The sequence below is a fragment of the Schistocerca piceifrons genome, chromosome 8 (assembly GCF_021461385.2).
Source record: "Schistocerca piceifrons isolate TAMUIC-IGC-003096 chromosome 8, iqSchPice1.1, whole genome shotgun sequence".
NCBI lineage: Eukaryota > Metazoa > Arthropoda > Insecta > Orthoptera > Acrididae > Schistocerca > Schistocerca piceifrons.
In genome coordinates, this window is record NC_060145.1 from 266784209 (window position 1) to 266803121 (window position 18913).

Sequence of the window (18913 nt, forward strand, 5' to 3'; positions counted from 1 at the left end):
AAGACAGAAACTGAATTTAGCAGAAAATCATTTTAAACTTTCAAATGGCCCACCAAGTATGCAACTGAAGGCAGCATTTTCTCACTTGCAGGAGTCACGATGTGGCTTTGTTGTGCTTGTGATGGCCGTCTACTGGATGACAGAAGTTCTCCCACTGCCCATAACTTCACTGTTGCCTGTCGTCTTGTATCCAATGCTGGGCATACTCAGTTCCAATGATGTCTGCATTCAGTACCTGAAAGAAACCAACATGATGTTTGTAGGTAAGTATGCATATACAGCCTAGTAGTTGCTTGTGTTTCTGATTGCTTTTCTTGACTCGTCTAAAGGCAACTGTCATTCATATCTCAAACTATGCCACAGCAAATCTACAATTAAATTAGCTCTGAAGAAAGACTTTAAATGAAAACTGAAAAAAATTCTGTTTTCCTAACATCTTTAAAAAAAATGCATTTTCTGCTGCAAATATATTTATATTACATTTTTATTGAGATATCTGAAGGCATAATATCTGAATGCCAAGTTGAAACACAAGAACATTCTCTCTTTGTGTTTATGGAAGCACACAGCTACAGTTAGTAATGACACCATATTCTCCAATAAGAAAAATGTATACATGATTCTCTAGATAACTATACAATTCAGTGGCAGTATCATAATTTCTAACTTCCCTCTTTTAAATTGTGGTAAGATTATGCATCAGTGTTGGTGATAATATACTTTTATTAAATCATCAAATAATTTATAATCATCCTATTCTTTGTATTTATGGCTACATCCAAATTCCATTAGACAACATGGTGTGCTTTGTGTAGTGCACTTCATACCAGTTGTATCTAAACCTTATCCCATTTGCTCACAGATAACATGTGGCAAGAATGATTACTTTAAAATCCTGTACAGTCATTAATCTTTCTAATTTTATTACTGTATTCTCTACATAATATCGCATGGTTGCGATGGTTGCAGGTAATATTAAGAGAGCTTTTAATAGTATCCACAAATGCTGTAAAGAGCAACTATGTTGACATGTGAGTGTACAAATTCCATAGTCATTGGAAGGCCTCAACACAAATTTTAGTTGGCAACTTAAGAGGATATGCTTATTGTTCATTTTTTTAACTGCCTCTCTGTCTTTTAAGACACAATTGCAAAGCACACAATTTTCCTTCTTTCATTCTTTCTTATTTATTTTTTATGGATTTGTTGATTCCATTTTGATTGTATCAAAAGCAAAATTCACTTGATAAAGCTACAAAATTATGAGACTGATTGCTGAACAGTACTTACTTTCAGGAGGCAAAATATTTAGTATTGTTGACAAACACATATAAAAGTGCATGATACAATCATGGCCTTCAGATCCTCCAGTTCATTATTTGGAGAGGAGGGAGGGATAGGTTGGAGAAGGTTGAAAAAGGCAGGGTAGTTCACTCTTACCCAGGATGAGAGGATCTCACCTCTCATGAGGGTGAGGGTACACAACAATCTTGCCCTGCTATCCACACAACAGGTAAGTCCCTCTCATCCTGGATAAGAGTAAACTACTCTGCCTTTTTTAACCTTCCCCAAAATATCCCTCCTATTCTCCTCAAATAATGAATTAATCGTTCTGAATGCTAGAATAGTTTCATATACTTCTGTGTGTGTCTTTTAGCAGCACTAAGTACCTCACTGACAAAAAAGTGAAGTATCCAGAAGGTAAGGAGGAAATGAAGTGAAATTTCGTAGGTTGAAAAGATATGTCATGTTACTTCAATTACTACAAAATTGAGTCAAATTTACAAAGAACTTGGCAGTATGAGTTCACTTATTGATATGATGTTACACCCCACCTGGTCTGGATGTATGAGGTGTGACCAAAAAGTAATGGGAATTTTTTAATTTCATGGGCTTTATACATCTGATTTTCAAAATATTTTTTTGCCTTGTTGGTACACATGTTCCAGTTGTATGTTTGCTTTTTCAGCTGTTTTGAATATTTAGTTTACTATTGACAGTCAAAAAGGTTATACATGCTTTCAAGCACTAGGTGAGTTTTTTCTTTCGGAAAAGATGGATCAAAATATTTGCATTAAATGTTGCTTTAAAAATGTAATAAATGGCAGCACTGCATTTGAAATGTTGACTGTGGGTTTTGGTGAATCTGCTATGGGTAAGACAAGAGTTTACAAATGGTGTAAATCTTACAAAGAGTGTCAAGATGTCGCTGAAGATAATGACAACCCTGGACACACTAACATGTCAGTTACTGACAGCGATGCAGAAGAAGTAAAAAGTTGGTTCTGGAAAATTGCTGAATCACCATCAGAGAGTTTGCTGATTATTTTGACACATACTTTGGCTCATGCCAAGCAGTTTTTTCAGATGTTTTGGTCAAGCAATGTGTAGCAGCAAAGTTTGCTCTGAAATTTTTGGATTTCAACCAAAAATGACATTGCATAGGTGTCACTCAAGAATTACTGAATGAAGTTGACAATGATCCAGAAATAGTAAAGAAAATTATAAAATGTGACAAAACATGGGTGTACTGGTATAACATTGAAAGCAAGACCCAATCGTCCCAATGGAAACTGCCTGAAGAGTCAAGACCTAAAAAAATCCGGCTAGTTTGATAAGATTTGAAGGTTCTTCTCAATTTTTTCCTCCATTACAATATGATAGTGCATCATGAATTGCTGTATTACAGTTGTACAGCCAATGACAAATACTACCTTCAAGTTACGTGCTGTTTGTATCAGAACTGCAGCAAAACCATTGGTGGAAATTGCACCACAATCATGCTCCCACTCACACCTAAATGCTTGTTCATGATTTTTTGCAAAAAACAAAACCATTATGTTGCCTCAGTCACTGTATTCACTGGACATGGCACTCTGCAACTTCTTTCGATTCCTGAGGCTGAAGAGAACCATGAAAGGACACCACTTTTCCACCATTTATGAGATTAAAAACAAAATTGCCGAAGGAGCTAAACACAATAATGAAAAGTAAGTTCCAGAAATGCTTCCAAGTGTGGAAAAAGCACTGGCACAAGTCTCATATCTGAGGGGGATTACTTTGTAGGGTAGGAAATTTATGTTGGTGAATAAATAAAGATTCATTAAGAAAAACAGAAATTCCCATTACTTTCTCATCACACCCTGTATGCACTGATTTTGTTGGGAAGGATGTCATAAAACTGTTGTGTCTTCTCCTTAAGTAAGCCGGCCCACAACTGTTGTAACTGGTCCCTGATATCCTGGATGCTGCCGCTGAGACATAGTTGATGTTTGAGCTTATCTTACACGTTCTATCAGGGTCAGATGTGGGGATCTTGCTTACCATAGGAGCACCTCAACATCATGCAGATAGTTCATAGAGACACCTGCCCTGTTGAAAAATGGCATTACAATACTGTTGCATTTCATGAGGATGTACAATGTTTGTGATGTACCATTGTTTGCATCAGAGTTGCTCAATCACAACTAGCCATGACTTTCAGCCATACCAAATTGCCCCTGACATCATGACGCCAGCAGAAACACTCCTGTGCCTCTCCAAAACACTGGAAGAATGAGACCTCTACCCAGGTCACCACCACTATCACTAGTGGTCATCATCTGCAGTAATGTGGATCTAGGATTCACCACTGAACACAGTACAATGCCATTCATTAGCAGATTGCATGTCCTGTCAAGTCACCACTCCAAATGCAGCCATTTGTGTTGTGGTGCTAATGGCAGCCTAAGCGTGGGAAAATAATGACATTGTCTAGCTACTGCTAGCCTCTGACCAATCATGCAGAATGACACAAGATGTTGCACGTGCCATGTGTAGGCATTCCTTAAAGTTCCCATGGCCTGTCATCAGTCTTTCCATTAGTTTAATCTGTCTCCTGTTCAAACGCAGTGTTACAGAACTTCTCTTGGAACATGCATTCAACATCATTAGCTTGTCATGTTTCTGTATTTGGAGCTTACAAGTGGACCATACCTACTCATCACTACTGAATTTGTCCAAATTTATTGTAGATGTAGGGCTTGCCCAGAAATCTGGTAGCTCTGGATGGCCAAATGTTTAGAAAAAACACCATTTTTGCTGTGATACAGGCAAGGCATGAGCCTTTTATGGTAGCCCACTTCAAAGAGAGCAGTTGATGGAGTGACAGAACTACTGAGCAGTAATCCCAAGGTGTTGGGATCGAGTCCCTGCACAGAGACATTTTCTACTTTTACACTGCTTACATTGCAAATCAACTGAGATAATTCTCAATTATTGTACTTATTAACATTTTCATAAAGAGCATGAAGAGGAACAGCAAGGGAAAATTTAAGTTTGGAAATAAATTTCGAGGAAGGAATTCTAAGACAAACAGGAGAACATTGTATTTAAAATTATGTATTTTTATTATTTTACAGTTGATGATTTACACATGTTGGGGTAATATTCAGCACAAAGACAGGGGAAGCAGTAAATTTCTCAGCATCTTGCACACATTGTAGACATTGCATTTTTACAATTACCTGGTTGTTTTAAAGTTTCTCATCAAAAACAGACTTGGTTTATATTCATAAAAAGTTCTCTCTCGTCACACAGCTCAACAGCAAACCATATGTAAAGCATCATTTCTCTAAATATTGGTGAGGATAGCTGGTGATGCACAGTGAAATGTATTTTGATGCAGTATTCTCAGGATATGATTCCTTGTGGCCCTCGTTGAGATAGGAGCATTTATGAAGTTTTCTGATAAGAAAGAATTCTCTTATCTCATCAAGAGCCACAAGCAACACTGCATCCAAATACATTTCACTGTGCATCACCAGTTATCCTCACCAATATTTGGAGAAAATATGCCTTACACTTGGTTTACGGTTGAGGCATCACAAGGTTTCATTAGCCTTGTGCATTTGGGGGGATCTTGTTACTACTACACAATAGCAGTTCTCCTTCATCCTGAAAAATTTGTCATACAATTGTGAATTTGTTTGTCCTCTCCATGAATCGATAAACAGAAAAAATTTGTTCTCCTGGCCGGAGGGTGTATTAATGTCAAATGCAAAATATTGAGCACTATCTCAGTTTATTTTCACTGTAAGTAACATAAGAGTTTAAAATATAAAAAAAGTCCACTCAGCAACTCGATCTCACAACTTTCGACTCACCGTTCACACTTTCCACTGTGCCAGCCACTGCCTGGAAACTACATAATCAAAATGGTTCATGCCCCACCTGATCCCACCAAAAATGCTGCTTTTTTCTAAACTCTTGGCTATCTGGAGCTCCTACTTCTGTCACATTCATTTCTAGCTACGAACTGGATGAAGTTTGTGATGATGAGTAGGTGCAGTCCTTTTATTAGTCAAATATTCTTTGTATGCCTCTTATTCTAGCTGCATAACGTTGTTGTTACCATTAGCCTAGTGATAAGTTAGGTTCCAGTCTAACAGATTGAGGTATCCCACCTGTCCTGGCCAGCCTATCAGCTTGTTCATTGCCACTGATTCCTTAGTGACCAGGGACCCACAGCAGGTTTACATTGTTGTTTTTCACTTGCCTTACAAGGGCTTCATGACACTCTGCAATGATCTTTGATCTCATTGCAGGGGCTGATAGAGCTTTCAGAGCTGCTAGGCTGTCTCAATGAATGTAGAGGCACAATCCATGTAGCACTTGTGGAAATTCTCCTCTGCACACACTCCGATAGCAGATATTTCCTCCTGGAATATGTAACAAGTTTCTCTAGAGAGGCTACTCTCTCTAGTCTAGGCTGTACCCTTTACACCCAGGCTGCAGCACCTTTGTCTGTCTTTTTGATCTGTCAGTAAACCAGACTATGTTTTCTGAGTGGTATCAAGGTTCATTCTTCCACTGCTACCTATTTCTAATTATTACGTTGAAAGATTTATTGAAACAGCCAAAGTTGTTGTATAGTCTTCTGGCTTTTCCCTGACCACTCCTATATTCACCACATTTACTATATTGATGAGGGGGGGGGGGGGGGGTCTGCATTTTCAGTAAGTTTCTAATTATTTCCAGATTTTGTATGTCCCTGCTGCTGCCTCCATTGTAACTCAAAGGTGTCATGGGAGCATGTCCAGAATAGTCCCCATCCCAGAAGTGGGCATGCTGCTAATTCCACCTGTTATGGCTAAGCAGGCCAACCTCTGCACCTAACCAAGCTCCTTAGCAGCCATGTTCTGTTGTACTTAATTCCAGCATGCTGTAGCCCCAAAACATGTCATAGGTATCATTACAGCGGTATATATCCAGTACATGCTCCTGGGGCTTAGACCCATTTTTACCAAAGGCCCTTCTACTGCACATAAACACATCATTCGCTTTGGAACGTACGTTCTTTATGTGTGGGGTCCAAGATAATTTTGCATCCAAGATTACCTCTAGATACTTCACTTTCCCTGTACTGGTAGAGTTTTGTCAAAGAGCGTGAGATTTCAGTATGTGTCCTGGATATGTATCCTCATGAACATACTGCAACAGTTTTATTGGTGACTCTTAGAGTCTGTTTCCTGCACCAGTTTTGCACAATTTTCAATGTACACTGTGCCATTATTCTAATGATGCTAGCAAATTTGCTAAATATTATTATGACTACATCATCTGTGGATCCTTGCAGATATGACCACTAGTATTTAATTGTCTGAGGAATTCAGTCCCCACTAGGTTCCACAGTAGTGGTGACAGAATGCCTTCTTGTAGACATCCTCTGGTGGTGTTCATCACATGATGGCTTCTATCAGTTACTCAGCATGGTATTAATCCACTTACATATAGTGGTGTTAATGCCTTGTTCTTCTGCAGCTTTAACCGTGGATTCAAAGTCTATATTGCTAAAAGCCCATTCAATGTCCAGGCAGAAGCAGAGCAATTTCCTGCAAGTGTAGTGCTTTTTCCAAGTTCCCAACAAGTTGATGAAGTGCTTTTTCATGATTTGCCTGGTTGATATGCATGTTGGGTTACATGCAGAGTATCCTCAGTTAACTTCCCTTCACTAACATGCACATTAACCAGTTCCTCCAACATTAGGAATGACTCCAACTGCTAGACTGACTAAAAATTCTTCATAGGATTATAATCAGTCTTTCTTCTGCTTGTTTCAGTAGATCTATAAAGATTCCATCAGGGCCTGGTGACATGAACAATTGAAGTGTTCCCACCAACCATTGGATTTTTAAAATTTTTTCACATACCTTCTCTGGCAGATTCACAATTCTCCATTTGATTATCTGTAAACCAGTGGCCTCTCAGGGACTGCTTGGTCTGTGTTGTCTGCCAGAGTGCATCGAGGGAAAGGAATCTTGAGGAGCATATCCAGTATCTCATGTGCTGTCCTTGCACACCTTAGAGTGCCTGCTGGGTTGGTTGGTATTGAAGATTTTACAAAGTCTGGCACATGTAGCTGTACCTTCTACCACCTCACAGGATATCTTCCAGGATGATAGTTTCACTTGCTTAATCACAACACTGTGTTTGGCAAGGGCCTCCTAATATTTTTTGTCCGTTGTCCTTTGCTTTTTGCGGCATTAAACAGTCTTCTTACCTGCTTTCTTTGCAATTCCAGGCTGTTGTTCCACCATGGTATCACTTGGTGATAGGACAGTTTTCTGAGTACAACATCATAATGGCAGATGTCACTTCATCTGCTATTTTCTCAAATTCTTCTAGATTCCATATTGAGTTTCTGACTTCTGATAAGTGTGAGTTTAGGTCTTTCCTATATGAGTCACATTTTGTTTTCCTTGGATTCCTGTAATCTGAGGTCTGTTTAGTACCCATTTCAATCTCAAAGTAAATATACAGGAGATATAATTGGATAGATAAAAAAAAATCCACTCACCAAGCAGAAGTAGAAGAAAACAAAAAAGAAAAAGGAAGAGTTAAGGAATTGTGCAAGCTTTTGGAGCCAGTGGCTCCTTCATCTTGCAGAAGGGTTGAAGGGGAAAGAAAAAGGATGAAGGAAAAGGACTGGTGAGGTTTAGGAAATGAGAAGAGTTATGGAAAATCATCCAGAATTCTGGGTCAGGGCAGACTTACTGGACAGTTTGAGGATGGGAGGCTGAGTGTTGGGACATTTGATGAGATTTGACAATTTGAGAGCGTAAAGGTGGAAGACAGGGTAATAAGTGAGACAGAGATTACTAACAAAACATAGTACAAGCATTAATAAGAGCAGAAAGGTAAGAGCATTATATATGGTAGACATGTGTGGAGGGGGGAGGGGAATTGACAAGTCAGAAAATAAGATACTCAAGACTAAAAGGAAGTGAAGAAAGGAATAGTTACTGAAAATAAATGCTGAGACTGAAGAAATTAACATAAATTAAGACAGGATTGGTGGTGAGAACCAAGGACATGTTGTAAAGCCAGTTCTCACATGTGTAGTTCTGAGAAACTGGTGTCAGGGGGGAGAATACAGATGGCACGTTGTGGTGGAACGGGCACTGAAGTCACAAACTACACTGGTGGGGACTGGTGGCGTGTTGTTAGTAACTGATGCTGGTGACAGATGTCAGCTGGCAGCTTACAGGGCCTGGTATTCTGTAATGGTCCATGAGGGAGAGGGGTCAACGAGAAGTGAGGTCATGTCTAGGAAACATAGGAAGCGAACATTATCCAAATATTTGGAGTTTTAACTACAAACCACAAATGGAATACACATTTGAAGAAATTTTCCTGTGATGATCGATTTTTTAATGAAGTTACTATGGTAAAAATGACTATTTTTGAATAATTGTGCATGACATGTACTATTTAATGAGATTTTGCATGATAAAATTGAATATACACACATACATCAATGTTATGGGTTTAGGAGGTATGCATGAAACTTCAGCATTGATTTTTTTGGAAACTAGGGGCCAGGCATGCAAAGCTGCTAGCCAGGTACTCAGAACAGGTCTCTCTACAATACGCACAAGATTCATCAAAATCTATATTTAAGAGGTCTGATGTTTGCCTTGAGAGAACCATCTTAACTGTGTGTTATCATATTTTCATTGTTTGTGTATCATATTGGGAACCATTCCAGCATGGCAAACTGTCTAAAAAAACACACACTCTGGTTGTATGGTGTATACCAGACCCATTGTCATTAATCCATTACATGGATTTGGTCCAGGTCTGACCTGCCTCTCTGTCTTGCAAGCTAGTGTGCTATACATAAAGCTATACGAGCAACTGTTCATGGCAGCATTATGAAGTAGTGTTTTGTAATTTGTAACAATAAGATTCCAGTTTCAGTTATACAGATCATCGTCTCTGTGCGTCACTTTTGCTTTCGTAGAAACGCAAAATACATTTACATGTCTATTTCTTTTATGTGCTGTATATCCAGTGAGAGTCTGTATGCAAGGTGGGGATCAAATTTAACCAGTCCAGTACTCCTTGTGGGGAAGTGACAAGCTATAGTGCACACTATAGTAAACAGTGGTATTATTGCTAATTTGCCTTATGTCATCTTAAATTGTGTAGATATAAATATTTCTGTAGAATAAATTTTCTGTGTCTTCATCTACTCGACTATTCTGTTGACAGGTGGTCTCATTGTTGCCATTGCAATGGAACACTGTAATCTTCACAAAAGGATAGCTCTGAAGACCATCCTCATTATCGGAACAAGCCCACGCAGGTGAGTCCTTTGTTATTGTTTTAGGCATTTCTGACTTTGTTCCTCAACAGGGTTAAAATTCCCTTATAAAAATAATTAGTTAATATTTACTTGATAATCATCTTGATCTCATCTACAAATTTATTACCAATCAAAAGAATGTTTCATGTTGTCAGTTATTTATACTTTTGTCCTGAAAATCATATTTTTACATGATGAGGCTATCACTATATAAATTGTCAGTAAATGATGCTGATAAGTACTCCAACCATGATATATTGTATTGCAACTCTTGTGTCTCTACACCATCAATTTTCAAAAAATAAAAAGCAGAACAATTACACTGTATGATCATAATTTATTTATTTGGTGGCCTTTTGTAGATGTTTGTAATGTCAGTAGAGCATTTAAAAGATTACTATCAAAATGCTTGAAGGAGCCTACTGTCCAAAAAAAGTACTTTGTATTTGTAAAGTTATGTTGCAGATCTTTGTTTTAATAAAGAGATACCATAGTTTTCTGTTCATAATATTCAAAATGTACTCACTAAATATGTGTAGGTTTTCCAGCAGGTTGTGCAGGGAAAGAAAAGGCTGACAACACACAAGTCATTCTGTAGCAGTGACTTTCCATTCCAAGAAAGCATAATTGTTGACAACATATTGCCCACGTCACATGTTAGCTATGTATAAAGCCTTACCTAGTTCTCATACAGTGGTTATATTATGCATCAGATCTTCTGAGCTGATATAAACACACTACCTAAGAATAAATCTGAAATTACACATTATTTAGAAATGATGCTATTTTGCTGTATTTGTCTGTCTGTAGTACAAATGATGAAGGTCTCACAATGCTACATAGTGTTTTTTGACTTTATCATGTTACCTAATCGGATTTATTTAAGTACAATGCTACTTACACAGACACTTTGTTACACTTTTGAGCTACGGTATGATGATATCTGTTCAGGTTAACACTTGGCTTCATGCTGACCACCATGGTCCTATCCATGTGGATCTCAAACACAGCCACTACAGCAATGATGACACCAATTGTTCAAGCAGTTTTGGAGGAACTGAAAGCTGTAAGTCAAGTAACTACATGAGTCTGTACTAGCGAGATCCAGAAACAAATTATTCATAGTTCTTTTTTTTTAGTTCTAAAACTGTTTTGGTTGTACTCACAGATGAATTAACTGCCTATCTTGACTGCTTATCATGGCTGCAGCCAGTATCATATATTATTAAATATGGGCTCATTGTATCTTTCAGAAGCAGACTTTCCAGTACTCCAAGTAAAATGTAAAAGTAAATGGCATAGGATTAAGATTTAATGTGAAGTCTTTGTATTTTAAAGAGCTGCCAACTTATTTTTAAGTATGTAATAACACATTGTGGAGAACACAGTACCAGCATGAGTGTCTAACTAGGTATACAGCATTTTTAGGGTTCCATACCTCTGTTGGTATAAATGGAACCTTCGTAGGATCACTTTGTTATCTGTCCATCTGTCAGTCCGTCTGTCTGTTTGCCCGGCTGTTAAGATCCCTTTTGCCAAGGAACAGGTAGACATATCATACAAAGGTCTGCAGTCCCTCGGTGCAAGTCACCAAAATGGTGCCCAATAGAATGACTTGCACCGGGCCACTGAGCCACACAAGATTGTTATTATTATCTACATATATAAACAAGTTTGTAAGGAGCCCTCAGAGTATGAGTCCTACTTGCACTTGTCCGGTATTCTGAACACTATATTTGCTATTTCCTTATATGAGGGCTTAAGAGAGACAGACATTAGTACACTGATGTCCATAATAACTGCTGGACCATAAAACAGCCAATACCTAAGCATGAAATTGAAGTTACTTGTAACTGATATTGATGGAAATAAATGATAATGTTTCATAACAGTACGCACAACCACTTCCACAGTACTAATATTTTGTAGTATTGAGATGAGATGAAGTAAGTGATGCTATATCTTGTGACAAATAGGAAATATGATGTTTGATGTGTCAGAGGTACTGGTAATCAACCTGCTTTGAACCAATTCACATTTCATTGGTACTTATCCATGAGTTAGATTAGATTAGATTAGATTAGTTTTTCATTCCATAGATCCATGCTGAGGAGATCCTCGTGGATGTGGAACATGTCTTTTTTTTTTTTTTTTTAAAAAAAAAGCTGAAATAACAATACTAATAGTATGAATATATACAATACATCATTTGTTTCTATTAAAAAATTCGTCAATGGAGTAGAAGGAGTTAGGCACTAGTAAGTCTTTCAGGTTCCTTTTAAACTGAGCAGTTGCCAAGTGACCAAAGCCTCATATATGCAGGTACTGTCTGTCTCATACTTAGCAGTTGTGTAGGCTGGAAAATAAATGTTCCCAGGTTTTCTACAGAGAATACAAACCATCGGATTGGGAATTATCTAGTTGGGAGGAATTTGGTATCAGTACTCTGTATAGTGGATTTATGAGAGCTTATGGTATTATGGCCATCATGCATTCTGTAAAACCTTTCAAAACACATATCAGCTCACATTGCTTAACCGCTGACATACTGAGCTACAAGCGGTGATGCTACAGATATTGGCATGCATGTCACATTGTGGGAAAATCAGATATATCGTTAAGACAGCAGAATGTCGTTATTCAAAAACTGGTAGTTTTGAGTTCATATTTCTACACATTAAGAAATGTATCTTGAATTAGATGAAAAACCTGATATCTCAACACTGATATGCTTAGCTCTTCTGTAGAAAGGTATGAAAACCTCATATCTTGTAACAGTCAAATCTTAAGGTATCAAACCTCAGAGGAAAGTTTCTGCTTGGAAATTTATCACTCTTCTTTCACTGTTGTGCCAGTTTAATATTAATAGGCCTACCAGTGCTTCAAAACCAAGTCTTAATCTCAAGGTTCATATTTTGTGATTTCAGACAAGGAATTTCCCATAGCAGCAGAAGTAGCCAGTAACATTCAAACACTACTTGATACACTTAAAGTAAAATTCCATGGGGTTCAGGTGGATAAATGGTTAAAATGGAGACAACGCATAGATAAAGTAATGAAGACTTATCTCTCACTGTGCTAACCAAATGACAAACATTTGTTTCTTTTGTGTATTTTACCTTCTTGTTATCTTAAGGAATTGTCTTCTGTGGCAACATACCTATAGTAAAGACTGTGTTCATTAAGCACAAGCAAGCAATAAGAATATTATTCAAAGGACATAACAAAACATCTTGAAGAAACCTTTTTAAGGATCATGAAATTCTTACAATCATTTCCCAATGCATTTACTCTGTAGTGAATCTTGTTGATACATCTAGATCTACATCTACATGATTACCCTGCAATTCGCAATTAAGTGCATAGTTGAGGGTTTAAGAACCATCCTTAAGCTACTTCTCTGCAATTCCATTCTCAAACAGCATGCAGGAAAGATGAACTTTTAAAATCGTTCCATTACAGAAGCTCTGATTTCTCTTATTTTATTATGATGATCATTACTCCCTATGTAGGTGGGTACTAACAAACTATTTTCACACTCTGAGGAGAAAATTGGTGATTGAAATTGCATGAAAAGCTCCTGCCACAGTGAAAAAATGGCTTTGTTTTAATGACTGCCACCCCCAATTTGTGTTTCGTATCCATGGCAATCTCTCTTTTATTTCACGACAATACAAAATTAGTTGCCCTTCTTTGAACTTTTTGATGTCTTCTGTCTATCCTGTCTGATGTGGATCCCACACCACACAACAGTACTCCAAAAGAGGGTGCACGAGTATAGTGTAAGCAGCCTCTTTAGTAGACCTGTTACATTTTCTAAGTGTTCTGCCAATAAATCACACTCTTTGGTTTGCTTTCTCCACACCATTATCTATGTACCTGTTCCAATTTAAGTTGATCAAACTGTCCATGGGTGTACTGCTGGTTCATAGTGTCCAACGGACACAATATTTCGGTGATCAGACATGTTGCCATCATTGGGTGCACTGATGAACTGAGCTCCCAAGGGTGTGTGATCGACTATGGCACTATGAAGCAGCAGAACACCCATGGACTGTTTGATCAACAAATATGCCGGAAGAAACTGAAGAATCACACCAATTTAAATTATTTGTAATTGCAATCCCTAAGTATTTAGTTGAGTTTAAAACCTTTAGATTTGTGAGCTTTATCATGTGACTGAAATTTAGCAGTTTCCTTTTAGTACTCATGTGGGCGACTACAAACATTTCTTTACTTAGAGTCAATTGCTACCTTCTACACCATACAGATATCTTGTCTAAATCATGTTGCATTTCAGTTTGTTCATCTGATGACTTTACAAGATGGTAAATGACAGCATCACCTGCAAACAATATGAGAGGGCTGCTCAGATTGTCTGCTAAATCATTTATGTAGATCAGGAACATCAGAGAGCCTTTAACACTTCCTCGGGGAATGCCAGATATTACTTCTGCTTTACCTGATGACTTTTCATCAGTTATAATGAACTATGACCTTTCTGATAGGAAATCACAAATCAAGTTGCACAACTGAGACAGTACTCCAGACACACACACTTTAATTATAAGTTGCTTGTGAGGATTGGTGTCAAAAGCCATCTGTAAATCTGTAGATATGGAATCAGTTTGGATCCCCTGTGATAGCACTAATTACTTCATGAGAATAAAGAGCTAGTTGTGTTTCACAAGAATGATTTTCTGCTGATTGTAAAAATCAGTTTCAGCTGGACTGTGATGCACACAATACATGGAACAAAAACAATGTTCATATAGACTTCAGCTCCTTGTCTAGGGTTCATAGCGAAGTTATGTATTCTGCTGCAAAGGTATGTAACAGGTTCCCATCTAATCTACAGCAGGAAACTGGAAATACCTATCAGTTAAAAATAAAATTGAAAAGTGCCTCATTAACTAATCCTTCTGCTAATTGGATGGATATCTAGATTCATGGCTGAAAAGTTAGCAAGTAGCATTGTTCATTGTAAAGCAGCATGACAAGTAGTAAAAGTAGAAAGAACAGAAGTTAAAGGTGTAAGTAACTATTTTCTTTGAAAACAGCAAAGTAGCCAAGTAAATTTTAAACTGCAAGTAAGTGATGAGCAGCAGCTATTTAGTATAACTGAGCACTTTTTTCCTCAGAGTAGCAGTATTCTTTTTAATTTACTTCATTAAATTTAGCTGGTATAATCATGAATAACACTGAGCAGTTTACCAGTAATATTTTATGGTTAATATACTGTACAAATTGAGTTTTTGTGATTTGCTTGTATTTTTAATGTATACCTTGACTTGTTCCACATCCTTGCAGGTCCTCCTTCTGATGTGCTCTACAGAACACAATGAATAAATGACTATCATAATGTTTGTGTTGTCAGGTACAGAAAACGATCATTTCCGAGAAATCTGAGTGTGCTGTGCACACATTCTAACAGATCATTTATGAATGTGTAGTGAGAATGAATGTTGTCCTGACACACATAGCAAGGGGAATCCAAATTTATCTCCATTCATGTTGAGTGTTACGCTTCAGGAAAATATACTATGTTCCTTCAGTTAAAAACTGTTTGAACCAATAGCATATCCAAAAGTTGCTCCTCAAGTTCATGTACATAGCAATTAACCAAAAGTGTGGTACTGAGTTGAGTTCTTTTCAGAAAATATCTATGTGTTTTCTTTTTTTTTCATCCACACAGTCATCTCTGAAAAGAAAGAACTGCATTTCACATGAACACTGTTTGCTAAATCTTTTGTAGTACTTGGACAGAAGATGTTTTTGTCTCCAGAAATACCATTACATTCGAACAAATAGAAGACAGCCAGGTGTCTTTTTTTTCTCAAAGTATCTTAAATTTGTTTGTCTGATGCATTCACTGATTCTGGGTGTTTTGATAAATTAATTAAGCTTCTGTGTTAAGAGAAATAACTGCATTAAATTTTGAAATATGTTTTTGTAGCATGAAGATGTAGAGGCAAGACGAACTTCTCAGGTTCCAGCCATTGCAGATTCAGAGGAAGCCAGCGGGGTATATGATCCTGAAACTCGCCGGAAGTCAACTGTGCTGAAGAGTGATCTTGAGTGAGTTCAAATTCAGCATAATAATGAACACAATAACTTATAAGTACATTAAATGTTGAATGGTATCAGTTTTAGTGCAGTGATAATGAAGAAAACAAATACAGTGTATTTCTAACATAACTGTAAATATCATAGATTTACTTCTGTTTCTGAATAATGTTTATTTGTAAGTATTATGGGTTGAAGGCAGTTTGTGGAAGTGATTATCAATCTAATGCAAAAACCTGATTTGAAACACAGCATCTTCGTGAAGTGATAATAGTTATTTGTCCATTTCATTAATAATGACCGTGGTATCAGCAGAATACTATGCTATGATCTTTCTTCATTTTTTCCACCGTGATTGACATTTGTTATTAAAATGAAGGAAGCTAGCTTACAGTATGTTAAGAAGAGTTTTATGAATTGATCTTAGTTGGTCAAAGGTAGATGAAGAAAATGAAAAATGTCTCCGACTTTCTATTAAGGCAGGTTACTGGGGCATATATTGAGGTCAGCAATGTCGGACATCTCTATTTGCACCTACATAGATACTCAACAAGCCATCGTATGGTGTGCGGTAGAGGGTACCCTGTACCATTGCTAGTCATTTCCTTCCCTGCTCTACTTGCAAATAGAGCAATGGAAAGACAACTGTCTATATGCCTCTCTATGAGCCCTAATATCTCAAATCTTATCCTCATGGTCCTTATGTGCAGTGTATGTAGGTGGCAGTAGAATCATTCAGCACTCAGCCTCAAATGCCCTAATATCTCAAATCTTATCCTCATGGTCCTTATGTGCAGTGTATGTAGGTGGCAGTAGAATCATTCAGCACTCAGCCTCAAATGCTGGTACTCTAAATGTTTTGAGTAGTGTTCCCCAAAAAGAAGGCTGCGTTCCCTCCAGGCATTCCCATTTGAGTCCCTGAAGCATCTCCATAATACTTATGTGTTGTTCAAACCAACTGGTAAAAAACCTAGCAGCCCATCTCCAAATTGCTTTGATGTCCTCCTTCAATCTGACCTAGCATGGATCTGAAACCCTCAAGCAGTATTGAAGGATAGGTCACACCAGTGTCCTATATGCAGTCCCCTTAACAGATAAGCCACACTTTCCTAGAATCCTCCCAACAACCTGAAGTCAACCATTCACCTTTCCTACCCCAATCTTCATATGTTCACTCCATGTCATATTGCTTTGCAACATTACGCCAAGATATTTGAAGGATATAACTGTGTCAGGCAGGACACTACTAATGCTGTATCTGAACATTACAGGTTTGTTTTTCCTACTCATCTACATTAACTCACATTTTTCCACATTTAGAGCTAGTTGATGGTGGTGGTTGTTGTATACTTCACACATAGATCTTTTCACAGGTGCATGAATCTCTACTAACCTTTACTTATCATCATTTGTGCATTCTCTTTTTAACCAAGAGTGCAACAGCCTCTGCTTCCACAGCATCCTCCATATTTTGTTATTAAACCATTGTGCGTCTTTTCCATCCTTTATCCACTTGCTAATCGTAACTCTCCAGACCACAATTTACAATCTGCTTGAACTTTGCCCATAATTCCTCTACATCCATCATATTGGAACTAAGTGATGTCAAGTCACTCTCCAAATGAGATGAACAACTGCTTATCTTCTCTATCTAGCAGAAACACACTCCTAGCCTTCTTGACTGAATTAAAACTTGAGCAACCATAGTTTCTGTAATGATATCATGATCACTAATCCCCATTTCTGTACTGACTTTGTTGATAAGATCTAGCCTATTTGTAGCTACAAGGTCTAAGACATTTCCATTTTGTGTGGTCTGCCAAGCTAGCTGCTGAAGATAGTTTTCAGAAATCATGTTTAAATATATTTCATATGACTGTCCATATGCATCTGTACCTCGCCCCCTCCCCGTAATGAATCCATAGACATCCCAGTCTATTCTTGGTAGGTTAAAGTCACCTCCAACTGGTATAGCATGATCTGGGTATTTACTTGCTACTGACTGTAGATTTTCTTTGAATGACTCTAGAACTGTCACAGCAAAGTCGGGTCACCGGTAAAACAACCAACAATTAACTTAGTTTCACCTAGCCTGTTATAAGTGACTTCACTGTCGCACTCCACTTTGACATCAATAGAGACAATATTTTTGTCAACTGCAATGAATACTCCCTCTCCTATGGCCTCTTATCTGTCTATCTGATATACGTTCCGTTACTCGCTAAATATCTCATAGCTTTTGACTTGGTGTTTCATATTTGATGACAGTATACATAACACATGTTAAGATATTCTCAGTGAATAGTTATAATGAGTGAAAATAAACCCTCTGTGTCTGGTTTTTCTGAATATTGAGTGGATTTGAGGTGCCATGATTACTCAGAACTCGGTCAATACTTCAAAGAATCTGTTTCTGTAACTACATGTGCACTCAGTATCCATGGTCAGGGGTTGCGGCATCCAAGTATCATACGAGTATTTCCACCAAGTACATATTAATCTGATTTTTGAGATGGAGTATAGAAGGTTGGTTATTGAGACCTTGTCACATGAACAATGAATGTTCCTAGGAGAGTATTTGGTCTAGTCTGGGTACAACACCTGTTTGGGATTTATGGATGCCACATGCCCAAAGAAATGTTTCGACTGGACTGATAATGCCACACTATTAAACAGTGCTTCTTAAATAGCATGGATCATTATTTCATTATAATTGAATAGTTATTATGGTATAGTAATATGTACACATTTTAAATTACTTTGCACTTACTAAAGTAAAAGTGCTGTTCCATAATTAGATGAAAATGCCCTAATTAAAGTCAGCATGTCATTTATGTATGATTTTACAAGCAGGTGGAAATAGCTATTAAAACTTCTTTGCCATCCCAAATCACTTAAACATTTCTGAGTATACACACTTCATGGGCAATCACTTGCTAATCTTTTTTCTCAGTTAACATAACAACTGGACCTTGTCTTGTCACCTCCTGGAATCTGGGGTACAGGACTTTTATTCATTGCAATTTTACTAAGGCATATATTTAACATTAATCAGTACTGCAACAGTTTTGCCGCTGTCCTGCAGTCGAAATAGATGCAAACCTTTACAGAACATTGCCAACATCAAATTTACAATCTTCTCTCTGCCCCTTTCTGACACAGTCATTACTAAGCAGAGAAGGGGCTGTCCATTATCCTGGAGCTTGGTGTCTGTTGTCA

The 18913-nt window shown here is 37.6% G+C and overlaps 1 protein-coding gene across 1 annotated transcript in view; it reads left to right on the forward strand.

Annotated features, from left to right (window-relative positions):
* The window catches only part of LOC124711226 (protein I'm not dead yet-like), a 258445-nt gene that overhangs the window by 193125 nt on the left and 46407 nt on the right, over positions 1–18913 (forward strand). The window contains exons 2-5 of the mRNA XM_047241185.1: positions 92–263; positions 9535–9628; positions 10580–10694; positions 15585–15706. Coding sequence (XP_047097141.1) covers positions 92–263; positions 9535–9628; positions 10580–10694; positions 15585–15706 — 503 coding nt within the window. The remainder of the gene's footprint in view (positions 1–91; positions 264–9534; positions 9629–10579; positions 10695–15584; positions 15707–18913) is intronic.